Here is a 23,498-nt window from a genome sequence, read left to right as displayed (position 1 = left end):
GCTCACACCCCTCAGTCAACAATCTCCCCTGCTCACACCCATCAGTCACCAATCTCCCCTGCTCACACCCCTCAGTCACCAATCTCCCCTGCTCACACCCCTCAGTCAACAATCTCCCCTGCTCACACCCCTCAGTCAACAATCTCCCCTGCTCACACCCCTCAGTCACCAATCTCCCCTGCTCACACCCCTCAGTCACCAATCTCCCCTGCTCACACCCCTCAGTCAACAATCTCCCCTGCTCACACCCCTCAGTCAACAATCTCCCCTGCTCACACCCCTCAGTCACCAATCTCCCCTGCTCACACCCCTCAGTCAACAATCTCCCCTGCTCACACCCCACAGTGAACAATCTCCCCTGCTCACACCCCACAGTCAACAATCTCCCCTGCTCACACACCACAGATAACAATCTCCCCTGCTCACACCCCACAGTGAACAATCTCCCCTGCTCACACCCCACAGTTAACAATCTCCGCTGCTCACACCCCTCAGTCAACAATCTCCCTGCTCACACCCCTCAGTCACCAATCTCCCCTGCTCACACCCCTCAGTCAACAATCTCCCCTGCTCACACCCCACAGTGAACAATCTCCCCTGCTCACACCCCACAGTGAACAATCTCCCCTGCTCACACCCCTCAGTCAACAATCTCCCCTGCTCACACCCCTCAGTCAACAATCTCCCCTGCTCACACCCCTCAGTCACCAATCTCCCCTGCTCACACCCCTCAGTCAACAATCTCCCCTGCTCACACCCCACAGAGGACAATCTCCCCGGCTCACACCCCACAGTGAACAATCTCCCCTGCTCACACCCCTCAGTCAACAATCTCCCCTGCTCACACCCCACAGAGAACAATCTCCCCTGCTCACACCCCACAGTCAACAATCTCCCCTGCTCACACCCCTCAGTCAACAATCTCCCCTGCTCACACCCCACAGTCAACAATCTCCTCTGCTCACACCCCACAGAGAACAATCTCCCCTGCTCACACCCCTCAGTCAACAATCTCCCCTGCTCACACCCCTCAGTCAACAATCTCCCCTGCTCACACCCCACAGTCAACAATCTCCTCTGCTCACACCCCTCAGTGAACAATCTCCCCTGCTCACACCCCACAGTCAACAATCTCCCCTGCTCACACCCCACAGTCAACAATCTCCCCTGCTCACACCCCTCAGTCAACAATCTCCTCTGCTCACACCCCTCAGTCAACAATCTCCCCTGCTCACACCCCACAGTGAACAATCTACCCTGCGCACACCCCTCAGTCAACAATCTCCCCTGCTCACACCCCACAGTGAACAATCTCCCCTGCTCACACCCCACAGTGAACAATCTCCCCTGCTCACACCCCACAGTCAACAATCTCCCCTGCTCACACCCCACAGCGAACAATCTCCCCTGCTCACACCCCACAGTGAACAATCTCCCCTGCTCACACCCCACAGTGAACAATCTCCCCTGCTCACATCCCAGTCAACAACCTCCCCTGCTCACACCCCACAGTCAACAATCTCAACTGCTCACACCCCACAGTGAACAATCTCCCCTGCTCACACCCCACAGTGAACAATCTCCCCTGCTCACACCCCTCAGTCAACAATCTCCCCTGCTCACACCCCACAGTCAACAATCTCCCCTGCTCACACCCCACAGTGAACAATCTCCCCTGCTCACACCCCACAGTTAACAATTTCCCCTGCTCACACCCCACAGATAACAATCTCCCCTGCTCACACCCCACAGTCAACAATCTCCCCTGCTCACACCCCACAGTCAACAATCTCCCCTGCTCACACCCCACAGTCAACAATCTCCCCTGCTCACACCCCACAGTCAACAATCTCCCCTGCTCACACCCCACAGTTAACAATCTCCCTTGCTCACACCCCACAGTTAACAATCTCCCCTGCTCACACCCCACAGTGAACAATCTCCCCTGCTCACACCCCACAGTTAACAATCTCCCTGCTCACACCCCACAGTGAACAATCTCCCCTGCTCACACCCCACAGTTAACAATCTCCTCTGCTCACACCCCACAGTTAACAATCTCCTCTGCTCACACCCCACAGTGAACAATCTCCCCTGCTCACACCCCACAGTCAACAATCTCCCCTGCTCACACCCCACAGTGAACAATCTCCCCTGCTCACACCCCACAGTTAACAATCTCCCCTGCTCACAGCCCACAGTTAACAATCTTCTCTACTCACTCCCCACAGTTAACAATCTCCCCTGCTCACACCCCACAGTCAACAATCTCCCCTGCTCACACCCCACAGTGAACAATCTCCCCTGCTCACACCCCACAGTTAGCCATCTCCCCTGCTCACACCCCACAGTGAACAATCTCCCCTGCTCACACCCCACAGTTAACAATCTCCCCTGCTCATTCCCCTCAGTCAACAATCTCCCCTGCTCACACCCCACAGTGAACAATCTCCCCTGCTCACACCCCACAGTCAACAATCTCCCCTGCTCACTCCCCACAGTCAACAATCTCCCCTGCTCACACCCCACAGTCAACAATCTCCCCTGCTCACACCCCACAGTGAACAATCTCCCCTGCTCACACCCCACAGTCAACAATCTCCCCTGCTCACTCCCCACAGTCAACAATCTCCCCTGCTCACACCCCACAGTTAACAATCTCCCCTGCTCATTCCCCTCAGTCAACAATCTCCCCTGCTCACACCCCACAGTGAACAATCTCCCCTGCTCACACCCCACAGCGAACAATCTCCCCTGCTCACACCCCACAGTGAACAATCTCCCCTGCTCACACCCCTCAGTGAACAATCTCCCCTGCTCACACCCCACAGTGAACAATCTCCCCTGCTCACACCCCACAGTCAACAATCTCCCCTGCTCACTCCCCACAGTCAACAATCTCCCCTGCTCACACCCCACAGTGAACAATCTCCCCTGCTCACACCCCACAGTCAACAATCTCCCCTGCTCACTCCCCACAGTCAACAATCTCCCCTGCTCACACCCCACAGTCAACAATCTCCCCTGCTCACACCCCACAGTCAACAATCTCCCCTGCTCACTCCCCACAGTCAACAATCTCCCCTGCTCACACCCCACAGTCAACAATCTCCCCTGCTCACTCCCCACAGTCAACAATCTCCCCTGCTCACACCCCACAGTGAACAATCTCCCCTGCTCACACCCCTCAGTCAACAATCTCCCCTGCTCACACCCCACAGTCAACAATCTCCCCTGCTCACTCCCCACAGTCAACAATCTCCCCTGCTCACACCCCTCAGTCAACAATCTCCCCTGCTCACACCCTACAGTCAACAATCTCCCCTGCTCACACCCCACAGTCAACAATCTCCCCTGCTCACTCCCCACAGTCAACAATCTCCCCTGCTCACACCCCACAGTGAACAATCTCCCCTGCTCACACCCCACAGTCAACAATCTCATCCCTCTCACCAACATGGATATGGGAGGAGGGGATAGGGGCTCCAATCCATTACCCCAGCACCAGAGGGATAGTTGGGCACCCCACGGTTCCCAAAGTCAGTGCCAAGGTGTGAGGGGTGTCCATTGGGGTTAAACTGGTTCAGTTGCTGCCCAGTGCTGTTCCAGGGGCTCAGAGGGCCAGCAGGTTGGCTGTAGTTGTGGCCGGCTTTCCCCGCACCGTTGACTGGCACATTGAAGACCCCCGGGCAGTCCTGGAACAGGTGGCAAGTGGGCAGTAAGTCACTCGAGAGGTCTGTGATTGGTGCTGCCTTAACGTCTCGGCTGGGTCTCCACGCATCATCAGCCACAGAAGGCCAGGTACTGGAGCAAAGCCTGGCTCTGAACTCAATCCCTGCGTGTGGCTGAGGGTCACTGCTGCTGTATGAAGGGAAATGGAATAGGAGTCAGTTCACAATCCAGATTATAATAAGTGTCCCCAGCCCTTCCCTCTTGTCCATCTTCCATGGACTCCTCCACCGGGAAACGACTCTGACTGAGGAGAAACTTCCCAACCCACTTTAAGAAAGAGTTCTATAGTGCCTGCTACAGCCTCAGGATGTTCCAATGTATTTACAGCCAATTAAATTATTTTGAAATGTAGTCACTGTTGTATCATGGGAAATACAGCAGCCAAAATTGTGCACAGAAAGATCCGAGAGCATCAATGCAATCTTGACAGGATCCCCCGTTTTCGTGCTGTCTGTTGGCGCATAAAGGCAGGCCAAGCTACCGGCGAAATTGCCATTGCCCATTCTTCAAAATAGCGTCATGGGACTTTTGTACATCTACCTGAGGGTAGATCAACCCTGGTTTTAATGTCTCAAATAAAAACCAGCACCTTCCAACAGTGCAGCAGTCCTTCAGTAACACACTGGAGTGCCAGTTCGGATTTTGCGTTCAAGTGTCTGGAATGTCGGCGGCACGGTGGCGCAGTGGGTAGCACTGCTGCCTCACGGCGCTGAGGTCCCAGGTTCGATCCCGGCCTGGGTCACTGTCCGTGTAGAGTTTGCACAATCTCCCCCTGTCTGCGTGCATCTCACCCCCACAACCTAAAAAGGTGTGCAGGGTAGATGGATTGGCCACGCTAAAGTGTCCCTTAATTGGAAAAAAAAATAATTGGATACTGTAAATTTATTTAAAAAAGGAACCAAAAAAAAGTGTCTGGAGTGTGTAACTTCCACAACCTCCTGACTCAGAAGTGAGAGTGATATCCACTGAATCATGGCTAGCAGCCCTCAACATCAAATCCCTCTGTGCACCCCATTGTTCATGACCTCATTCATCCGGCTTCCTTCCATGGCTGGAGGAGAGTCACGCCACATCCTGTGGGCAGGAGTTACTTAAACCCATGTCCTGAGCCAGTCAGTTGAGCTAGTCTTTGGCAGGGGATCAGGCCTCGTCAGGGAAAACTCCATCAGAGCCCACAACTGGTCAGATCCACTCAGTTGACTGGGTGAAGTTAATTTAATCCCCAGTAACGTCGGGTATTGTGGCATTTTTATTACCTATCTAATTCATAAAGGGAGATTTGAAGTTAAACAAACTGGATTCCCCAACTACTACTCTCTAATTGACCTGCTGCATTTAAAATAAGCCCATGGGTCACACTATAGCCTGCACATGTTTGGGTTGTGGGGGCGAAACCACGGGGAGAATGTGCACACTCCACACGGACAGTGACCCAGAGCCGGGATCGAACCTGGGACCTCGGTGCCGTGAGGCAGCAGTGCTAACCCACTGCGCCACCATGCTGCCCTACACTATTGTATAGTTAACAGCTATTGAGCTGTAGGGGCACAAGTCTTGGACATAAGATGCTCAGGCAGAGGTGACTGGTACCATTGTACCTGACAAAATCATTTTCTCCAGGATTTTACCCAAGTATCGGATCTCTAGTGTGCAGACATGTTTGGGTTAATACCACACTGCTTTTCCCACTGGGAGACCTACAGGGAAGAGAAACCCCTTGTGATTTTCCAAAAGTTCCTTACCTGTATAATAAAATTGGGACCTGGGGGGAATGGGGCTGATCGGCTGTGCAGGCATCGTCCCCTTCTCTGGAATGGGGTACAGTGTTGGGGACTGGACATTCCTTTCCCTCCAGATCCTGTTGTACGTACCATTGTGCAGACTGCTCATTGACAAATGTGCTCTCCAGATCTCTGGTCATTCCCGCTTTTCTCACTCCCCCAAAGGACTTTTTAGGATCTAAATGTAAACAGTACATTGGGATATTGAGGTGGAGAACAAAATAGGCTCTAGTGCTGGTTATTGTGTTATTATAAGATAAGATACATTGAAATGATCCACTGTACAAGACACAAAGCACCAATCACTCACGGGAGCAGTAAAATGTGTGCATAAAGCTTGAAGGCAGCCGAGCAGTGAGTGAGCGCTCTGCTCAAAGCGGAATTGAAACTAAGACTATGTCATGTGAGAGTACCTTTAAGAAATGGATGTTTAAGCAATGTACCTTTCGGAAATAGAGCTGATTATATTACTGAAGTGATGTCAGAGGGTGGGGGGAGCTGAGCTCACTTCTGCTTTCTTGAGTTTCAGTTTGAGAAGGCAGCTGGGAGTGTCTGTGTGTTTAGCTGAGAGCTGCAGGAAGAAACACAGAGCTGGTCTGTTGATATCTGCAATCCAAGGACTATAAATATATTGAATGTAACCTCATGTCTGTTTTTGAAAGGTTGAAGTCTTTTGGATGTTTAAAGGAACAGTTTGAAGGATTATTTAGTGTTGTAGTCTTTTGGGGTTATCTTTGAAGTAATGGGTGTTAAGATATTCAATGTTTGTTTTAAAAGGTTAACTTGAGTTCATAGAATAAACATTGTTTTGTTTTAAAAACCATTTGTCCAGTCCTGCTGTATCACACCTGGAGAGCACGCCGTGTGCTTCCCACACCACAATCTATTAAAAGTTGTGGGTCGGTTGAACTCCATGAAACACTTTGGGGTTCTGTAAACCCGGACCCATAATAATTGGATCACATGACATATTTCACTTCAAGTGATACAATGCTGATATCCCTTAATTATTGCAAGACAGAGGCTGTCCACAGGAAACGGAGCAAATCTGTAAAAGGGCAGCAACAGAAGATCATTGGGAGGTGTTTGAAAAGGATTTGCCTCTGATGCAGAACAAATTTATACCTTTAAGGGGCAAGAGTACCACTTGGCAAAAAAGACAGCAATGGATAACTGAAGAGGTAATAGAGAACATCAAACTAAAAATACTAAATCTCAGGCAGATCCTGATGAATGGAAAAGACAGTCAGAAAGCAGTAAGAGCTACAGAAAGGGTGCACAAAAGGTAACATGCACAGAATATCAAAATCAACGCCAATATGTTTCCAATTAAATTAGATAATGGATGGCACTCATTCACATTGTGTGTTCATTGGAAACGAATAGAGTGACGCTATTAATAAAAATACAGAAATGGTGGACATGCTCAATGATTACTTTAAATGCAGCAGGTGTATCGTTCTTTACAAACAGGAAAAGGTCAACATTTCTTTTATAGAGTGCCCAATTCATTTTTTCCAATTAAGGGGCAATTTAGCGTGGCCAATCCACCTACCCTGCACAGCTTTGGGTTGTGGGGGCGAAACCCACGCAAACACGGGGAGAACGTGCAAACTCCACACGGACAGTGACCCAGAGCCGGGATCGAACCTGGGACCTCGGCGCCGTGAGGCAGCAGGGCTAACCACTACACCAAGGAAGAGGTCAACATGCCAGATATTCTGAGGAAACTTACACTGAATCAGGGACACAGTTACCAAAATTAATGTGAACAAAATAACAATAATGAAGAAAATAATTGAACTATTGAGTTAGAAATCCCCAGGACCAGATAGTTTTCATTCCAGGGTTTAAAGGAAGAAGGTGAGAAGATTGCCAATGTCCTAACTATGATCTTCCAATGTTGTCTCGATTTGGGAATTCATCCTTTTGATCGGAAAATTGTGCCTGAAAGTTTTTCGCTGATCGGGGAGATTTTCCAACTGCATTCACAGTGAGCGCAAACGGAGACATTGGCGCAAAATCTCGTGAGAATCAAAAAACGGGATTCTCACCAGCAATATCTCATTTCCGATTTTCCCCTATCCCCGCCGATTAAATTTACATTTTACTAAACTTAAATTCACTTAAAGAGCTTCCATGGCATATGCTCCCACCACATAAAGAATTCCGCCCTCGCCAATGTGGTGTCATGTTGGTATTTTAAAACGTGAAGCAGTCAAGCAAACACATCAGGGGTGCAAAGGTAAGTATAACCCACAGGAGAAGAGGGACATGCTGGGACCGTGCCCTGGCACTGCCAGGGGTGGTCCACTCAGGAGCTCCATTGTGGGGGGTACCCCTCATGTGTGTGCGTGGCGGGGAGAGGTGGAGATTCCCTGTATCTGTGGTGAGGGTGGGTTGCCCCGTTGCTTGTGGTGGGGGGAGATTCTCTATACCCGTGGTGGGGGGTGGGGTGGGGTGGGGGAGTATTTTTTCACCTTAGATCGGGTGATCTCTCTGGAGCTGGCCTTGCCGGTGTGACAGTGCAAACCATACCCCCAGATTCTCTGCACAGAGTGTCCAAGAATATGGAGAGAAAACCCAGCTCTGTAGCTGGAAAGCTACACACCTCACTACCTGGCCAATCTCCAGTCTCCTATTTCTGTCTGATCAGATTTAAATTTATTCAATGATGGAACATCGACAACCTTCTGGAACACAGAATTTCAAAGATTCACAACCCCTTGAGTGAAGAAAGTTCTCTTCTTCTCAGTCCTAACTGATCAGCCCCTTATCCTGAGACTGTACCCGCCTTCACTGTGAGAGTGTCCCTTCTTAAATATGGAAACCCAAACTGCCCGCAATACTCCAGGTGCAGTCTCATCAAAACCCTGTACAACTGTAGAAAGACTTCTTTATTCCTGCACTCCAATCCCCTTGCGATAAAGGCCAATGTGACATTTGCCTTCCTAATCTCTTGCTGTACCTGCATCCTAACTTTCTGCGTTCCTTGTACCAGCACACCCGAGTCACTTTAAACAACAATATTTACAAGTTTCTCGCCTTTTTAAAAATAAATTTAGATTACCCAATTATTTTTTCCAATTAAGGGGCAATTTAGCGTGGCCAATCCACCTAGCCTGCACATTTTTGGGTTGTGGGGGCGAAACCCGCGCAGACACGGGGAGAATGTGCCAACTCCACACGGACAGTGACCCAGAGCCGAGATCGAACCTGGGACCTCAGCACTGTGAGGCTGCTGTGCTAACCACTAGGCCACCATGCTGCCCGAGTTTCTCACCTTTTAAAAAATATTCTCCTATTCTATTCTTTCGACGAAAGTGAAGAACTTCATTCTTCCCCGTACTATACTCCGTCTGCCATCTTGTTGCCCACTCACTTAAGCTGTCCATTTCTCTGCAGCCTCTCTGTGTCCTCCCCACAGCTTACCTTCCACCAAGTTTGATGTCATCAGCGAACTTAGATACATTACTCTCTGTCTCTTCATCTAAGTCATTAATATAGATTGTAAAAAGCCCTAACACTAAAACCTGTGGAACTCCGCCATTCAATAGGGAATAGTGTAGATGGGCTTTAGAGTGGTTTCACAGGTCGGCGCAACATCGAGGGCCGAAGGGCCTGTACTGCGTTGTAATGTTCTATGTTCTATTAACTGGAAAATGTCCCATTTATACCCAATCACCACTTCTTGTCTGCTAACTAATCCTCTCCCCATGCTTTTTTTATTAAGGGGCAATTTAGTGTGGGGGTGAGACCCACGCAAACAAGGGGAGAATGTGCAAACTCCACATGGGCGGTGACCTGGGGCCAGGATCGAATCCGGGTCCTTGGTGCTGTGAGGCAGCAGTGCTAACCACTGCACCACCGTGCCGCCCATCCACTCTCATGCTGATAGAAATTGAAGATAAACTATTGGCCTGGTTAGAAAATTAACCAAGTGATGTGAGACATAGGAGGAATAATGGGTTAATTCTAGTCTAACTGGCAGGATGTGATGAACGGTGTTCCACAAGGATCTGTGTTAAGATCTCGACTATTTCCTGTATTTATTAACAACTTAGCTGATGGGATAGAAAGCCACTTAACCAAATTTCCTGACAGGTGGCACTAAAAGCGGAATAGATGGAAGCATAAAATATCAAACTGAAATTAAGTCAAACGTTCCAGTCTCCGATTCTTGGGGTAGTTTTGGAGTAACTCGTGAGATCTGGGACATTTAGTCACCCTGAGGGGGCATTCTGTAAAATTTAGGGCCAGACTTTTCAGGGATGAATTAAGGAAAATATTCAACATACACACAGAGATGGGTGAAGTTTGGAACTCTCTCTCCACAAACTGCACTTGATAGGAGATGTTCTAGGGCAGCACGGTGGAGCAGTGGTTAGCACTGCTGCCTCACGGCACCGAGGTCCTGGATTCGATCCCGGCCCTGGGTCACAGTCCGTGTGGAGTTTGCACATTCTCCCCGTGTTTGCGTGGGTTTCGCCCCCACAACCCAAAAAGATGTGCAGGGTAGGTGGATTGGCCACGCTAACTTGCCCCTTAATTGGAAAAAAATGAATTGGGAACTCTAAATTTATAGAAAAAAAGAAGAATGATGCCAGGGGCTAAAAGGCCTCCTCCTGTTCCAGATGAATTGAAATAACTGAATTATGATTCCCTCGAACTGCTTTGGTAGGATTTGAACTTCTGCTTGAAGATCAACAGTGCAGGCCTCTAGATTACTAAGCAGGTGTAAAAGCTTGATAATCGAGTAGCTCATCCTCTCACCATTGTTGTCTCGGTCAGGCCCAGCCTGGTATGCGTGGTCTTCGTCCTGCCCAGACTGATCAGTGCTGCCTCGGTCAGGCCTGGTCTGGTCAGTGCTGCTTCGGTCAGGCCTGGTCTGGTCAGTGCTGCCTCGGTCAAGCCTGGTCTGGTCAGTGTTGCCTCGGTCAAGCCTGATCTGGTCTGTGCAGCTTCGATCAGGCCTGGTCTGGTCTGGGCTGTCTTGAGTGGGCCTGGTCTTGTCTGTGTTACCACAATCGGGCCTGGTCTGGTTTGTGCTGCCTCGGTCCAGCCTCTGGTGAGTGCTGCTTTGGTTAGGTCTGGCTTGCTCCATTCTTCTCCTTTTGAATGTGGAGTTCTGGTATAATTGAGGTCTTGCTAACTGCGCCCTGTGAAAATCACATGACAAATAATGGATTGTGCACTCTTCCCCGTTTGCCTTTATCTCAGCCTTTACCTCAGACTCAAATATTCCAACACTACCTGGCCTATCTCCAGTCTCCAATGTTCAAACTTCAGGTAATTCCAAAAGTCCCGTTGCCAGTGTCTAACTCATACCAAATCCCATTCACTAATCACCCGTGTGCTCACTGGATCCCATTCCATTGCCTTGATTTTAAAATTCTCATCCTATGTCAACTCCCCTTCAGATCCCCCCCACCCCCCCCCCCCCCACCCACCCACCACCACCACCACCCACTCCCTCCATCCCAAAATCTCTACACTCTTCCAGCACCAACAAATACCCAGTTTTCTTTTCCTTTCCATTGGTGGTCATGTCTACAGCTGTCTCAGCCCAAAATCCACATTTACTTCATAACCTTCTGCCTCTCTCTCATTGTCCTTTAGCACACTTCATAAAACCCACCTTTTTCAACAAACTGTTACCTACAATAGACAGTAAATACAGTACCCAACCCAGATAGTCCATGACACATGCAATATACAATTTATTTTCATTCTAGAGATCTGGGTGTCACTGACTAGGCCACGATTTATTGCACATCCCAAAATACCCTGGAGTTGCCTTCTTGAACTGCTGTAATCAATGTGGTGTAGGTACACCCACAGTGCTGTTAGGGAAGGAGTTCCAAGTCGAGGTGGTGAGTGACTTGGGGATCCTCCAGGTGGTGTTTCCAGGTATCTGCTGCCCTTGTCCTTATAGATGGTGGTGGTAATGGGTTTGGAGGCTGCTGCATAAGGAACCTTGGTGACTTCCTGCAGTGCAACTTGTGGTACACACGGCTGCCATTGTGCGTCAGTGGTGGAGGGAGTGAGTGTTTGTAGTTGGGGTGCCAATCAAGCGGGGCTGCTTTGTCCTGGATGGTGCCGAGCTTCCTGAGTGTTGTTGGAGCTGCACTCATCCAGGTAAGTGGACAATATTCCATTACATTCCGACTTGTGCCTTGCAGATGGTGGGCAGACGTGGGGGGGGGGGGGTCAGGAAGTAAGTTACTCACCGTAGGATTCCTAGTCTCTGACCTGCTCTTGCAGCAACAGTGGGCGGATTCTCCGTTCCCCCAGCCACATCTTTCTTGGCGGCGCACAGTTCACTGACGGGGGGAATCTATTCTCCTGCCGCTTGTCAATGGGATTTCCCATTGAAACCACCTCACACTGCCGAGAAACACGCTGGCGGGGCAGACCTGCCAGCAGGAAAAGTGAATCTCGACAACCAGAGAATTCCAGCCAGTATTGATATAGAATTTACAGTGCAGAAGGAGGCCATTCAGTCCATCGAGTCTGCACTGGCCCTTGGAAAGAGCACCCTACCTATGCCCACCCCTCCACCCTATCCCCATAACCCAATAACTCCACCAAACCTTTTTGACACTAAGGGGAATTTAGCACAGCCAATCCACCTAACCTGCACATCTTTGGACTGTGGGAGGAAACCGGAGCACCCGGAGGAAACCCACCCACACACGGGGAGGATGTGCAAATTGCGCACAGACAGTGACCCAAGCTGGGAATCGAACCTGGGACCCTGGAGCTGTGAAGCAACTGTGCTAACCACTGTGCTACCGTGCTGCCCGTTCAGTTTCAGATCAATGGTAACACTCAGGATGTTGATTGTGGGGGATTCAACAATGGTAATGCTATTGAATGTCACGGGCCGGTGGTTAGATTCTCTGTTGTAGGAGATGGTCATTGCCTGGCACTTGTGTCGTGCAAATGTAACTTGTCACTTCTCAGCCCAAGCCTGGATATTGTCCAGGTTTTGCTGCATTTGGAGATGGACTGCTTCATTATCTGAGGAGTCGCGAATGGTGCTGAATATCGTGCAGTCACCCGCAAACATCCCCACTTCTGACCTTCTGATGGAAGGGAGGTCATTGATGAAGCAGCTGATGTTGGTTGGGCTGAGGACACTACCCTGAGGAACTCCTGCAGTGATGTCCTGGAGCTGAGATGATTGACCTCCAACCACCACAACCATCTTCCTTTGTGTCAGGTATGACTCCAACCAGCGGAGAGAGCTTTACCCCCGATTTCCACTGACTCCAGTTTTGCTAGGGCTCCTTGATGCCATACTCGGGCAAATGCTGCCTTGATGTCAGGGGCAGTCACTCTCACCTCTACTCTGGTATACAGCTCTTTGTCCATGTTTGAACCAAGGCTGTGATGAGGTCAGGAGCGGAGTGATCCTGCTGGAACCCAAAGTGTCAGTGAGCAGGTTACTGCTGAGTAAGTGCTGCTTGATAGAACTGTTGCTGACTCCTTCCATCACTTTGCTGATGATCGAGAGTAGACAGCTGGGGCAGTAACTGGCTGGGTTGGATTTGAATTTTTTTTGTGAACAGGACATAGCTGGGCAATCTTCCATTGGGTCAGGCAGATGCCAATATAGCTCTTCTGGAGCAGCTTGGCTGAAGCTGCGGCTAGTTCAGGAGCACAAGCCTTCAGTACTACAGTCAGGATTATTGTCAGGACCAATAGCCTTTGATGTATCCAGTGGCTTCACCACAGTACACAACATACATGACAAACATCGGACATGACTTTACCTTTCTTTGTTCAATGAGGCTTCTCTAAAACCTTTCGCAAATGGGTTATGATCGATCTTCAGTTTTGTAATCTGGAATAATGTTGAACAACAGAGTCAGGCTTTGATTTTTTTTGTTTTATATAAATTTATATACAAATACAAAAACAAAGCAGGAACAGCCCCCAAACCCCTACCCATCCCCAACAGCTGACAGTGACCGTCTCCTTAAAATACATAACAAATCAACTTATATCGGACCTCCCAAATGACCCCCTCTGTGTGTATTTAACTTTCTCCAAATATAAAAATTCCAGGAGGTCCCCTAGCGTCACGCAGGCACTGAGTGGATAAGCTGACCTCCACTCCAGCAGAACCCCCCTGCGTGAAATCAGAGAGGCGAAGGCTAAAACATCTGCCCCCGCTCCCGCCTGCGACTCCGGCAGGTCTGACATCCCGAATATGCCGCCTGGGGGACCCGGCTCCAGCTCCGTGCCTAAGGTCGCCAATGTGGTGCTGAAGAAACAGCCCCAAACACTTGCTAGCTTAGGACATGGACAGAACATGACGCTGCGGCATTCACCCTCTGTAAAGCCTCACACCACACCCCCTCCTCCACTTCACCGCCTCACTCATAATCCCATTTCGCCTTAATCCCCTCCAATGAGGCCCCATCCTCTGCCAGCAGCCTTCCATACCTGAAGTTTTACCCTCCTCTAACCCGACCACCGAAAATGCCCTCGCCATCAACAATGCCAGTGGCACAACTGGAAAGGTCAAATGAACCTTCCTCGCAAAATTACAGACTTGCAAGTACCTGAACGCCTCCGATGCATGAGCCTGAACTTTTCCACCAACTCCCCCAAACTCGCAAGCTGCCCCTCCAGGAACAAATACCCATTACTGACATGCTCTTATCCTCCCATCCCCTAAACCTGGCGTCCATCCTAGCCAGCTCAAACATATGCTCATCCCTGATCGGAATCATCCTCGACCCTCCCCCGCTTTAAAGTGCTGTCGTAATTGCTTCCATTTTTAAAAAACCTCACACGGACAATGACCCGGGGCCGGGATGGAACCCGGATCCTCAGTGCCGTGAGGCAGCTGTGCTAACCACTGTGCCACAGTGCCACCCTTCTCCAATTCAATTATAAGGTGAATAAGAGGTGGCATATCCCAGTAGTGTCCAAAGTGTTATATTACAGTATTGTAGAGAGTATTTACCCCAGTATTGTAAAGAGTATTCAAACACAGTATTGTACAGAGCATATTTTTTTTAGAGTATCCAATTATTTTTTTTTCCAAATAAGGGGCAATTTAGCGCTCCCAATCCACCTAACCTGCACATCTTTTTTTAAATAAATTTAGAGTACCCAGTTAATTTTATCCAATTAAGGGGCAATTTAGCGTGGCCAATCCACCTAGATCATAGATCATAGATCATAGAATTTACAATGCAGAAGGAGGCCATTCGGCCCATCGAGTCTGCACTGGCTCTTGGAAAGAGCACCCCACCCAAGGTCAACACCCCCACCCTATCCTCATAACCCTGTAACCCCACCCAACACTAAGGGCAATTTTGGACACTAAGGGCAATTTATCATGGCCAATCCACCTAACCTGCACATCTTTGGGTTGTGGGGGCAAAACCCACGCAGACATGGGGAGAATGTGCAAACTCCACACGGTCAGTGACCCAGAGCCAGGATCGAACCTGGGACCTCGGTGCCGCGAGGCATCAGGGCTAACCCACTGCGCCACCGTGCTGCCCTTACCATAAGACCATAAGACATAGGAGCAGAATTAGGCGACTTGGCCTATTGAGTCTGCTCCGCCATTCAATCACGGCACCTCCATACCTGTTCCTACCATGTGAAAGGCGACATTAACGCTGGCCATCACCCCGCTGGGCTCTTTTTTTAACAGGGGGTGAATGTGGTAATACCAGGTATTGCGGTACCTGAGAGGTGGATGACCATTGGCTAGACCCAGGAGTCTACCATTGGCTGATGTACATAGCTCCGCCCTCAGAGGCGGAGTATAAGAACCGATGCCATCCCAGCAGCCTTCACTTTCTGTATCGAGGCTGCTGGGGAACAGTTCTAGCAGATTAAAGCCTATTAGTTATGACTCACCTTGTCTTGAGAGTAATTGATTGCGCATCAGTCAGTATGACCCACATTCCACTGGGTCCCAATCCTTCTTCAGAAGGAGTGAAATGGAGGCCTGATTCAGTGTTTCTGGAAGCACTCCCTGAGCCACCGCATCCTCAAATGCTTCCACCAGCAGCGAGACCAACCTGTCTGTGAACATTTTATAAACCTTCATCGGGAACCAATCCGGCCAGGGTGCCTTCCCTGTCTGCATATTCCCAATTGCCTTCCTGACTTCCTCTACCCGCAGCGGCTCCTCCAATCCCTCCAAGTCCTCCTCCTCCACCCCAAAAAAGTCAACCATGTCCGTATTGTCCTCTGAAGGTTCCGAGCTGTAAAACACCTCAAACACTCTATTCACCTTCTCCGGGGCCGAAGCCAACTCTCCCCCCACTCCCGTAACGGAATGATTTCCCAAGATGCCGCCTGCCACCTCAACTGGCATGTCAGCAGCCTGCTGGCGGCCTCCCCTACTCATAGACTGCTCCCCTCGCTCATCCCAACTGCCACACTGCCTGATCCGTCAAACTATGCCTGCACCAGCTTCCTGTGCAGCAAGAGCTCTGGGGTACAGCCCCCTAAATACATCCCATCCACCACCAACATCTATTCCACCAACCGCTGGCATCCCTCCCTCACTTACCCATCCACCTGCGCCTTATATGCAATCGCCTCCCCCTTCATCACCGCCTTCAGAGCTTCCCACAACTCCGAGGGAGGAACCTCCCTATTCCTGTTGAACTCTACATAATCATCCAACATCTTGGCCATCTTTACAGAAAACCCCAGATCTGCTAACAGCCCCACATCGAAACTCCAAGTCAGCCGTCGAGCCAGCCCCCCTGTCCAAAACCACATGTACCATGGTTGAATATTACAATCGCAGAGTACACCGGGGTTGATTCTCCGAGCCCCGCGCCGGGCCGGAGAATCGCCGCAACTGCGCCCCGACACCGGTGCGTGATTCTCCGAGGTGCGGAGAACCGGCGCCATTTGCTCCGGCGCGTTTGACGCGGCACCGGCCGTGGGTCGCTGGAATCGGTGGGGCCGCCGATTCTCCGGCCCGGATGGCCCGAGCGGAAACGGCGGAGTCCCGCCGGCGCCGTTCACCCCTGGTCGCTGCCGGCGGAAACTCTGCGCGAAGGGTCGGGGGGGGCGGCCTGTGGGGCGGGGAAAAGCGCTCCTTCACCAGGGGAGGCCTCCGATGGGGTCTGGCCCGCGATTGGGGCCCACCGATCGGCGGGCCGGCCTCTCCCCCCCCCCCCCCGCCTACCTTGTTGCGCGGCTGGCCCCTGAATCCCCACACTATGTTGCGTCGGGGCCAGCGCGCTGAAGAGGTCCCCTGCGCATGCGCGGGTTGGTGCGGTGCCCATCTGGCGCTGGGAAGGGAGGCTGGAGTGGCGTGAACCGCTGCAGCACCACGCTGGCCCCCTGTGGGGGACAGAATCGGTCATCCCCGTGCCTGTTTCGCACCGTCGTGAAATGCGACGGTGTTCACGACGGCACGAACACTTCGTCTCCATTATGGAGAATCGACCCCTCCGCTTTCCTCACCACTGGTAGCAGAGCCTTTCCCATTATAAAAAAGTCAATCCGTGTATGGACTTATGCACCAAAATTTCCTGCCCCTCCCAGATGTGAGAATCGCCATGGGTCTGCCCACCCCCCCACCCCTATCCCTGTCATAAACATCCCCGATACTCTCTACAATACTTTGGTAAATATGCTCTGTACAATACTGTGTTTGAACACTCTTTACAATACTGGGGTAAATACTCTCTACAATACTGTAATATAACACTTTGGACACTACTGGGATATGACACCTCTTATTCACCTTATAATTGAATTGGAGAAGGGTGGCACTGTGGCACAGTGGTTAGCACAGCTGCCTCACGGCACTGAGGGTCCGGGTTCCATCCCGGCCCTGGGTCATTGTCCGTGTGAGGTTTGCACATTCTCCCGTGTCTCTGTGGGTCTCAATCCCACAACCCAAAGCTTTTTTTTAAATTTAGAGTATCCAATTATTTTTTTTCCAATTAAGGGGCAATTTGGCGTGTTCAATCCACCTGCACTGCACATCTTTGGGTTGTGGAGATGAAACCCACGCAGATGTGGGGAGAATATGCAAACTCCACGCGGTCAGTAACTAGAGCCGGGATTCGAACCCACGTCCTCAGTGCTGTAGGCAGCAGTGCTAACCACTGTGCCACGTGCCGCCCTCCCACAACCCAAAGCTGTGTAGGGCAGGTGTACTGGCCACACTAAATTGACTCTTAATTGGGAAAAAAATTGGGTACTTTAAATTTTTTTTTAAACTAATTGAACGTGCGAACATTGGGCTGGATTCTCTGATTTGAAGACTAAGTACTGATGCCAGCGTGGGAACAGTGGTGTTTTTTGCCCGAAAAAATGGCACAAAAGCTGCACCGATCCTCTGTCGGGGGGGGGCTAGCAGGCACACAGCGTAAAGCCCCCGGCTTTAGGTGTAGATATGGCCGGAGAATTGCCGGGTCCGTGGCCGCGCACGGCGGCAGCCTGCAGCAGCCACGCCGTGCAACATGGCGCTGGACGCTTGCGGACCCGGCCTGCCAAATAGTGCCCCCCTTTGGCCAGGCTCGCCACCCCCGGACCATCCCCCACCAGTTCCCCCAGCCCCTGCCATGCCTCCTCAGCCCGCGGAACGGCACCCACCCGATCATGGTGGTGCTGGATTCCGTTTCAGCCACCACGCCGGATTCAGGAAGATAGATGGCATGAGTGACCCACGCTGTCGGAACCCGGCCCATCTGAGGAGACCTCAGGTGACGTCCTGAGGCCGTCCAAACGGCGTGCGGTTGGAGACGGTGGAGCACCGCAAAAGCGGCACTGCCTCCGATTTCGGCGCAAACGGGGATTCTCCGGCCGATCGCCGAATGCGATTTCGGCGTCAGAGACTGGAGAATCCCGCCTGTAGGTTTTGTTTCTCTGCACCTCCTGGTTCCTACCTCCCTGCCTGTATCACACTCACCATCCAGAAAGCTGTGGCTAATGACCCAGGAGTAGGGAGCACTGATCGAAGCATCTTTTCCACATCAGCTATTGGATTTTCGTAAAACCCAACTTTCAGGAATGTCATTGAGGGAGAGACACCTTCCATCCATACGCGGTCTTATCCATAGGTGACTCCAGTCCCACCCCAGCATGCTTCACTGTTAACTAACCTCTGAAATCGAGGCAGCATGCTGGCACAGTGGTTAGCACTGCAGCCTCACAGCGCCGAGGTCCCAGGTCCGATCCCGGCTCTGGGTCACTGTCCGTGTGGAGTTTGCACATTCTCCCCGTGTTTGCGTGGGTTTCACTCCCACAACCCAATGGTGTGCAGGGTAGGTGGATTGGCCACGCTAAATTGCCCCTTAATTGGAAAAATAAATTAGGTACTCTAAATTTTTTTAAAAACTAACCTCTGAAATGGGCTCACAAATCACTCAGTTCTGGCAGGACTTTGGTTGTAAATACTGGTATTGCCAATGACGACCAATATCCAGGAACTGTTAGAGGAACACCAAGCACACCGCTCCACAGAGTGAACTCCCTGCCCATTGTTGTCCTAAAGCTGGACCCTCTAACTTAGGCCTCCCTCCTCTTCCCCTATCCCTGTCTCTTGATAAATCAGGGCATGCATTTTAACAATAGTTGGGGCATCAGCACATGGCAAGTGCCAGACATCATTGAGTTATCAAATGGTGCCTCACCTTCTCGTTCTGGTACGCAGTGACTGCCATGAAGATAGTCTCAGGGAAGGTGAAGGTTTGGACAACGCTCCATCGAGCTCCGAATGGATTCTCTTCCTGTACAATGTGAAAGCGAGGTTGGTAACGATGCATTGAGTGCAGAATAATCTGAAACCCAACAGGGATGAAATGGTCAGTGTCTGTGACTGCCGACAATCGTGAACACACCTCGCAAACTCACTGCAATAGGACATCAACCAGGCGGGGGTATAGAGAACCCAAGGTTCCAACTATAAACCACCTCCTACTGACTAGCTTATTTCAATAACCAGCTGGCTTTTGGCCTCAATGTCTCTCGGGCAGGCCTTATATAAAAGATGTATCTAACCCCATGCTTTACTGTAGATAACCCTGTGCCATACCAGTCCTACGAATGTTTGATGCGGGGGCAGTAGAGGGCACTTCACTCCGTGTCTGGCTCCATGCTGTACTTGTTCTGGGAGGGTTAATGGGAACACTAGGGCCGTGATTCTCCAGCAAGGATTCTCAGGCAAGGTTAACCAAGGATAGTTAGCATGGCTCTGTCAAGGGGAATTCATTGTTAACAAATTTGATTGAATTTTTGAAGGAGGTGACAAGATGTGTAGATGAGGGTAGTGCAGTTGATGTAGTCTACATGGACTTCAAGTAAGGGTTTTGACGAGATCCCGCATGGCAGACTGATCAAGAATGTAAGAGCCCATGGGATCCAGGGTAATTTGGTAAATTGGATCCACAATTAGCTTAGTGGCAGGAGTGAGAGGGTGATGATCGAAGGTTGTTTTTGTGAGTGGAAGCCTGTTTCATAGATTATCATAGAATTTACAGTGCAGAAGGAGGCCATTCGGCCCATCGAGTCTACACCGGCCCCCGGAAAGACCACCCTATCCAAGGTCAACACCTCCACCCTCTACCCATAACCCAGCAACCCCACCCAACACTAAGGGCAATTTTGGACACTAAGGGCAATTTAGCCTGGCCAATCCACCTAACCTGCACATCTTTGGACTGTGGGAGGAAACCGGAGCACCCGGAGGAAACCCACGCACACACGGGGAGGATGTGCAGACTCCGCACAGACAGTGACCCAAGCCGGAATCGAACCTGGGACCCTGGAGCTGTGAAGCAAATGTGCCTTCCACAATGCTACCGTGCTGCTTGTTGCTTGTACTGTACTGCAGGGTCCTTTGTTGTTTGCAGTGTACATTAATGATCTCAACATGCATGTGGGGGTATGATCCGTAAATTTGAAGATTACACAAAAATTGGTGGTGTGGTAAATAGCGAGGAGGAAAGCCTTAGATTACTGTGTGATATAGATGGACTGGTCAGATGGGCAGAAAATTGGAAAATGGAATTTAACCATGAAAAGTGTGAGATGATTCATTTTGAGAGGAGTAACAAGGCAAGGGATGACACAATGAACGGTAGGACACTGGGAAGTACAGAGGATCAGAGGGACCTTGAGGTTCATGTCCAAAGATTCCTGAAGGCAGCAGGGCAGGTAGATAAGATGGTTAAGAAGACACATGGGATACTTGCCTTTATTACCGAGGCATAGGAGAGCAGTGAGGTTGTGATGAAGCTGTGTAAAACGCTTGTTAGGCCACAGCTAGAGTACTGTGTACAGTTCTGGTCGCCACAGCATATGAAGGATGTGATTGCACTAGAAAGGGTGTAGAGTGGGGGCGGCACGTGTCACAGTGGTTAGCACTGCTGCCTACAGCGCTGAGGACCCGGCTTCGAATCCCGGCCCGGGTCACTGTCCATGTGGAGTTTGCAGAGGGGATTTGGAGGGGTTGGTTTAGCTCACTGGGCTAAATCGCTGGCTTTTAAAGCAGACCAAGGCAGGCCAGCAGCACGATTCAATTCCCGTACCAGCCTCCCCGAACAGGTGCCGGAATGTGGCGACTAGGGGCTTTTGACAGTAACTTCATTGAAGCCTACGCGTGACAATAAGCGATTTTCATTTTTCACATTCTCCCCGTGTCTGCGTGGATTTCACCCCTATAACCCAAAGATGTGCAGGGTAGGCCACGCTAAATTGCCCCTTAACTGGAAAAAAAATTGGGGTACTCTAAATTTTTTTTTTTTAATTTTCAAAAAAAGAAAGTGTGTAGAGAAACCTCACAAGGATGTTGCCTGGGCTGGAGCGTTTCAGCGACGGAGAGAGGCTGGGGTTGTTTCCATCAGAGCAGAGAAGGCTGAGGGGGGACCTGATTGAGGTGTATAAGATTATGAGAGACATAGATAGGGTAGATAGGAATAAACTTTTCACCTGAGTCGATGGATCAATAACCAGGGGGCAAAGATTTATGGTAAGGGACAGGAGGTTTAGAGGGGATTTGAGGACAAGTTTTTTCATCCAGAGGGTCGTAGGAATCTGGAACTCGCTGCCTGAAAGGGTGGTGGAGGCAGGAACCCTCACACCATTTAAGAAACATTTAGATGAACACTTTAAAGGCCACAGCGTACAAGACTATGGACCAAGTGCTGGAAAATGGGTTTAGAATAGGCGGAGCTTGATGGCCGTCACAGATACAATGGGCCAAAGGATTGCTTTATGTGTTGCAAAAACTCTATGACTTTACCGTCGTGCTAAATGGGGATGACTTCAAACAGATCGAGCAACTCAAGACTGGGCACCCAAGAGGCGCTGTGGACCTGGGGAAAACTCAAATTACGTAGGCCTGGTTACCTGATAGTAAATGGGAAATAGTTTGGAGATAATCGGAAGGAATCCAGAGTTAAAGTCCGAGGACCCGTGGTGGAATAATGATCATTGCGGGATCAGCAATGAAGACCAACAAGCTGTTGTCGGAGATTCGAGGCAGTTGAAGAGAGTGTAGCCCAGAAGCTGCTGGAGGAGGAACACACTGTGCTGAGGATCAGGAAATGAGGGACTGGGCTGAGGGCAATGGAGTTGGGTTGGGGGAGGGAGGGGATAGGCTGAGGGACTGGGTTGAGGGAGAGAGGGACTGGGCTGAGGTGAGAGCCTGGGCTGAGGGAGAGAGGGACTGAATTGAGGAACTGGGCTGAGGGGAGGGATTGGGCTGAGGGACTGGGCTGAGGGGAGGGACTGGGCTGAGGGACTGGGCTGAGGGGACAGGCTGGGCTGAGGGAGAGAGGGACTGAATTGAGGAACTGGGCTGAGGTGAGGGACTGGGCTGAGTGGACGGACTGGGCTGAGGTGAGAGACTGGGTTGAGGAACTGGGCTGAGGGGAGGGATTGGGCTGAGGGACTGGGCTGAGGTGAGGAACTGGGCTGAGGGGAGGGACTGGGCTGAGGGGAGGGACTGGGCTGAGGGGAGGGACTGGGCTGAGGGATTGGGCTGAGGTGAGGAACTGGGCTGAGGGGAGGGACTGGGCTGAGGGGAGGGACTGGGCTGAGGGGAGGGACTGGGCTGAGGGATTGGGCTGAGGTGAGGAACTGGGCTGAGGGGACGGACTGGGCTGAGGTGAAGGATCGGACTGACAGGAGAGGTTAGGCTGGGGAACTGGGCTGAAGGAAGGGACAGGGCTGAGTGGAGGGACTGGGCTGAGGGGAGGGACTGGGCTGAGGGGAGGGACTGGGCTGAGGGGAGGGACAGGGCTGAGTGGAGGGACTGGGCTGAGTGGAGGGACTGGGCTGAGTGGAGGGACTGGGCTGGGGAGACGGACTGGGCTGAGTGGAGGGACTGGGCTGAGGTGAGGGACTGGGCTGGGGGGACGGACTGGGCTGAGGGGAGGGACTGGGCTGAGTGGAGGGACTGGGCTGAGGTGAGGGACTGGGCTGAGGGGACGGACTGGGCTGAGGGGAGGGACTGGGTTGAGGAACTGGGCTGAGTGGAGGGACTGGGCTGAGGGGAGGGACTGGGCTGAGGGGAGGGACTGGGCTGAGGGGAGGGACTGGGCTGAGGGGAGGAACTGGGCTGAGGGGAGGGACTAGGCTGAGCTCAGGGACTGGGCTGAGGGGAGGGACTGGGCTGATGGGAGGGACTGGGCTGAGGGGAGGGACTGGGCTGAGGGGAGGGACAGGGCTGAGGGGAGGGACTGGGCTGAGGGGAGGGATTGGGCTGAGGGGAGGGATTGGGCTGAAGGGAGGGATTGGGCTGAGTGGAGGGACTGGGCTGAGGGGAGGGACTGGGCTGAGTGGAGGGACTGGGCTGAGGGGAGGGACTGGTCTGAGTGGAGGGCCTGGGCTGAGGGGAGGGACTGGGCTGAGGGGAGGGACTGGGCTGAGGGGAGGGATTGGGCTGAGTGGAGGGACTGGGCTGAGGGGAGGGACTGGGCTGAGGGGAGGGATTGGGCTGAGGGGAGGGATTGGGCTGAGGGGAGGGATTGG

The 23,498-nt window shown here is 51.4% G+C and overlaps 1 protein-coding gene across 1 annotated transcript in view; it reads right to left on the bottom strand.

The window, feature by feature from the left end:
- Positions 1 to 3,397: 3,397 nt before the first annotated feature.
- Positions 3,398 to 23,498, bottom strand: part of LOC140429596 (uncharacterized) — a 65,175-nt gene continuing 45,074 nt past the window's right edge. Inside the window, exons 5-9 of the mRNA XM_072516841.1 lie at positions 19,157 to 19,303; positions 13,292 to 13,362; positions 10,287 to 10,672; positions 5,475 to 5,691; positions 3,398 to 3,861 (exon numbers count right to left, since the gene is read on the bottom strand). Coding sequence (XP_072372942.1) covers positions 3,450 to 3,861; positions 5,475 to 5,691; positions 10,287 to 10,672; positions 13,292 to 13,362; positions 19,157 to 19,303 — 1,233 coding nt within the window. The 3' untranslated portion in view covers positions 3,398 to 3,449. The remainder of the gene's footprint in view (positions 3,862 to 5,474; positions 5,692 to 10,286; positions 10,673 to 13,291; positions 13,363 to 19,156; positions 19,304 to 23,498) is intronic.

Source organism: Scyliorhinus torazame, chromosome 1 (assembly GCF_047496885.1).
Source record: "Scyliorhinus torazame isolate Kashiwa2021f chromosome 1, sScyTor2.1, whole genome shotgun sequence".
Lineage (NCBI taxonomy): Eukaryota > Metazoa > Chordata > Chondrichthyes > Carcharhiniformes > Scyliorhinidae > Scyliorhinus > Scyliorhinus torazame.
The sequence above is the reverse complement of the archived record's forward strand: the minus strand, read 5'-3'. Positions and strand labels throughout refer to the sequence as shown.